Here is a 5,132-nt window from a genome sequence, read left to right as displayed (position 1 = left end):
GACCTGTTGGATCGGAGAGTGAGGGCTAGGGCCATTCCCCTCAGAAATGTCCGGGAACTTGCAGGTGCCTTGGTAGAAGAGTGGGGTAACATCTCACAGTAAGAAGAGTCCATGAGGAGGAGATGCACTGCAGTACTTAATGCAGCTGGTGGCCACACCAGATACTGACTGTTACTTTTGATTTTGACCCCCCCCTTTGTTCAGGGACACATTATTCCATTTCTGTTAGTCACATGTCTGTAGAACTTGTTCAGTTTATGTCTCAGTTGTTAAATCTTGTTATGTTCATATAAATATTTACACATGTTCAGTTTGCTGAAAATAAACGCAGTTGACAGTGAGAGGACGTTTCTTTATTTGCTGAGTTTATATTGCGTTATTTTATGGCTGGTTATGACACCTGGTTAATATAAATATATTTAATATAATAAATAAAGGGCATTATGTTTGTTTGTTTCCTCAGGAAAACCAGTGACTTTCCCACGGGAGTCTGGAATGATCTGTAAAGTGGATCGTGCCATGTCCTGCTGGCCCATGTGAGGACCATCCCTGTCAAACCCCATCGCTTTCTATCTACAGTACCTTCTATCTACAGTACCTTCTATCTACAGTACCTTCTATCTACAGTACAGTACCTTCTATCTACAGTACCTTCTATCTACAGTACCTTCTATCTACAGTACCTTCTATCTACAGTACCTTCTATCTACAGTACAGTACCTTCTATCTACAGTACCTTCTATCTACAGTACAGTACCTTCTATCTACAGTACCTTCTATCTACAGTACCTTCTATCTACAGTACCTTCTATCTACAGTACAGTACCTTCTATCTACAGTACCTTCTATCTACAGTACTTTCTATCTACAGTACAGTACCTTCTATCTACAGTGCCTTCTATCTACAGTACAGTACCTTCTATCTACAGTGCCTTCTATCTACAGTACCTTCTATCTACAGTACCTTCTATCTACAGTACCTTCTATCTACAGTACCTTCTATCTACAGTGCAGTACCTTCTATCTACAGTACAGTACCTTCTATCTACAGTACCTTCTATCTACAGTACCTTCTATCTACAGTACCTTCTATCTACAGTACAGTACCTTCTATCTACAGTACCTTCTATCTACAGTACCTTCTATCTACAGTACCTTCTATCTACAGTACCTTCTATCTACAGTACAGTACCTTCTATCTACAGTACCTTCTATCTACAGTACAGTACCTTCTATCTACAGTACCTTCTATCTACAGTACCTTCTATCTACAGTACCTTCTATCTACAGTACAGTACCTTCTATCTACAGTACCTTCTATCTACAGTACTTTCTATCTACAGTACAGTACCTTCTATCTACAGTGCCTTCTATCTACAGTACAGTACCTTCTATCTACAGTGCCTTCTATCTACAGTACCTTCTATCTACAGTACCTTCTATCTACAGTACCTTCTATCTACAGTACCTTCTATCTACAGTGCAGTACCTTCTATCTACAGTACAGTACCTTCTATCTACAGTACCTTCTATCTACAGTACCTTCTATCTACAGTACCTTCTATCTACAGTGCCTTCAGGAAGTATTCACACCCCTGAACTTTTACCACATTTTGTTGTGTTACAAAGTGGGATTAAAATGGATTGAATTGCCTTTTTTTTGGTAAACGATCTATACAAAATACTCAAAAATAAATGTATGGGAAATAAAACACTAATGTATCTTGACTAGATAAGTATTCAACACCCTGAGTCAACATGTTACAATCACCTTTGGCAACAATTAAAGCAGTGAGTCTTTCTGGGTAAGTCGGTAAAGCTTTGCACGTCTGGATTGTACAATATTTTTTACATTATTCTTCAAAAAATTCTTCATGCGTTGTCAAGTTGGTTGTTAATCATTGCTAGACGGCCATTTTCAAGTAAGTCAAAACTGTAACTAGGCCACTCAGTAACATTCAATGTGGTCTTGGTAAGCAACTCCAGTGTATATTTGCAGACTGAACCAAGTTTTCCTCTAGGATTTTGCCGGTGGCTTAGCTCTATTACGTTTCTTTTTATCCTGAAAAACTCTCTAGTCCATGCTGATGACAAGCATATCCATAACATGATGCAGCCACCACCATGCTTGAAAATATGAAGAGTGGTACTCGGTGATGTGTTGGATTTGCCCCAAACATAATTTCTGTGACACATTTTTTGTTGTTGTTGCAGTATTGCTTTATTGCCTTGTTTGCAAACAGGATGCATGTTTTGGAAAATGTTTATTCTGTACAGGTTTCCTTCTTTTACATTTACATTTTACATTTAAGTCATTTAGCAGACGCTCTTATCCAGAGCGACTTACAAATTGGTGCATTCACCTTATAATATCCAGTGGAACAACCACTTTACAATAGTGCATCTAAATCTTTTAAGGGGGGGGTTAGAAGGATTACTTTATCCTATCCCAGGTATTCCTTGAAGAGGTGGGGTTTCAGGTGTCTCCGGAAGGTGGTGATTGACTCCGCTGTCCTGGCGTCGTGAGGGAGCTTGTTCCACCATTGGGGTGCCAGAGCAGCGAACAGTTTTGACTGGGCTGAGCGGGAACTGTGCTTCCTCAGAGGTAGGGAGGCGAGCAGGCCAGAGGTGGATGAACGGAGTGCCCTTGTTTGGGTGTCTGGCCTGATCAGAGCCTGAAGGTACGGAGGTGCCGTTCCCCTCACAGCTCCGTAGGCAAGCACCATGGTCTTGTAGCGGATGCGAGCTTCGACTGGAAGCCAGTGGAGAGAGCGGAGGAGCGGGGTGACGTGAGAGAACTTGGGAAGGTTGAACACCAGACGGGCTGCGGCGTTCTGGATGAGTTGTAGGGGTTTAATGGCACAGGCAGGGAGCCCAGCCAACAGCGAGTTGCAATAATCCAGACGGGAGATGACAAGTGCCTGGATTAGGACCTGCGCCGCTTCCTGTGTGAGGCAGGGTCGTACTCTGCGAATGTTATATCTTTTCATTCTGTTATTTAGGTTAGTATTGTGGAGTAACTACAGTGTTGTTGATCCATCCACAGTTTTCTCCCGTCACAACCGTTAAACTCTGTTATTGTTTTAAAGTCACCATTGGCCTCATGGTGAAATCCCTGAGTGGTTTCCTTCCTCTCCGACAACTGAGTTAGGAAGGACGCCTGTTTCTTTGTAGTGACTGGGTGTATTGATACACCATCCAAAGTGTAATTAATAACTTCACCGTGCTCAAAGGGATATTCAATATCTGATCCTTCTTCTTTTTTTACCCATCTACCAATAGCTACCCATCTTTGCGAACCAATGGGAAACCTCCCTGGTGACATAATTCCACTTTGACATTATGGAGTATTGTGTGTAGATAGATCAGTGACACAAAATCTAAATTTATTTCATTTTAAATTCAGGCTGTAACACAACAAAATGTGGAAAAAGTTAAGGGGTGTAAATACTTCCTGAAGGCACTGAACCTATATGTCATTATGTGAGTCCCAAATGGCACCCTATTCCCTTTATAAAGTAAGTAGCCTTGTCTGAACCAGAATGTCCCGTAGGGCAGGAGCCTGTCTCCTGTTTCTGTAGCGTGAGGCAGCTTGATGTACAACTCCACCCCCTGGAAAGGACGCTAGCCTATCGCAGGGCCCGTAGCCCAAAGTAACGCACAATAGACTGCCATTTGGGACTCATTGTTATTCCTGGTTTATTCATGCACTGGAAATTATTTTCTGTGTATAACAAGGATTTTATCTATTGTGACTTAAACCATGTATTTTGTGTGACTTACTTGATTTGTATTCTCATCTCAGTAAATGTACTGTATGTTTGTAGAGATGGATCAAATGTCTTTTTATACTGATATACTTTAAGCTGCAATAAAATATAAATTTGTTATGAGAACATTTCGTTTTTTCGTGAGTGATCTTTTTCATTAAAACATCTTGCAGCATGGACTCATTGGAAAATGAAAGAAGAAATTGTGTATTATGCAATTATTTTGACCATACATATCCCTAATATTTCAACCTACCTAAGCTTTGGGTCTTTATCTTAGCAGACTTCAAACAAAAAAAACAAAGATGCATTTTCCTCCATTTTTGTTGTATGGCTTGTAAAAGGAGAGTTTTACTTCCAACTGTGATAAACATAAAGGTAATATTTTCCTGAGCCTTAAATCTCTAAACATGCTTAGACTTTAATAATATTAGACTGGCTGTTATATGAATAACATCAAAAATATATTTTTTATATATTTTATATATTTTTATATATAGTCTACAGTTTACTATAGTGCAGGGATCTTCAGCTGGGGAACGATTTTTTTATTTTTTATTGAGCAGATGGTCAAGGGCCCGGAACATAATTCCAAATAATTTGAAGACTACAAATTGACCACAAGAAGTCTAAAGAGATATAATGTTTAACTAAAACATTTCAAACCTTGCTTACGTTTGTCTACGACCACATCGTGTCTCTATTATGCGTGGGAATACTTGGGAACAGATTTCATAAATTAAAATCACTTAGACCTGATTTACTTGTGTTTTTTATGTCCAACAATGAAAATGCCACACACAAAACAAATCGGGTTTGAGGATAAACGCCGAAAATAAGGTCTGAGGTTAACACAGGCTTATGAGATGTTATACGTTTAGTTATATAAGGTAATATAAGTCCGTTAACATGACCTTTATGAAGGATTTATGTGCTTTAAGGCGGAGTTAGTGCATACAAACAGACGCCAACAGAGAGAAATAGTAATGGCGTCCTTTAGTAGGGACTCCTGCATGGTTCTTTGGACAACGTCTATTTATTTAATCATATTTATTTTTTATCAAGGATTCATACTGAGACCAATGTCTCTTTTACAGATGCCCTGAATTACAGAAAATACATCAAAATATAAATACAAAATGCAAGCAGAAAGAAAAACACGGTCATCAGTAATAAGGTCCTCAGTCATCTTTCTGAATTGGCCTTGCGGCACCAAAGCACCACATTTAAGAACATTTTGAAGATTGTTCTACAAATAAGGTGCAAAAAACTAAAAACGGATTTATTTAACTCAGTAGAGAACAAAGGAATTTCCAGCGTTATGTTAGCTGTCCTTGAGACAGGGTGCGGTAACTCGTATGT

At 39.3% G+C, this 5,132-nt stretch overlaps 1 protein-coding gene across 6 annotated transcripts in view; it reads left to right on the top strand.

Moving 5' to 3' along the window:
- Positions 1-1,089, top strand: part of pgghg (protein-glucosylgalactosylhydroxylysine glucosidase) — a 31,264-nt gene extending 30,175 nt beyond the window's left edge. For all 6 annotated transcript variants that reach the window (XM_014126087.2, XM_014126082.2, XM_014126083.2 and 3 more), the window contains one exon: positions 464-1,089. In XM_014126087.2, coding sequence (XP_013981562.1) covers positions 464-540 — 77 coding nt within the window. In that variant the 3' untranslated portion in view covers positions 541-1,089. The remainder of the gene's footprint in view (positions 1-463) is intronic.
- Positions 1,090-5,132: the final 4,043 nt, after the last annotated feature.

This window comes from Salmo salar, chromosome ssa10 (genome assembly GCF_905237065.1).
Source record: "Salmo salar chromosome ssa10, Ssal_v3.1, whole genome shotgun sequence".
NCBI lineage: Eukaryota > Metazoa > Chordata > Actinopteri > Salmoniformes > Salmonidae > Salmo > Salmo salar.
This window is presented reverse-complemented; position numbering and strand designations above follow the sequence as displayed.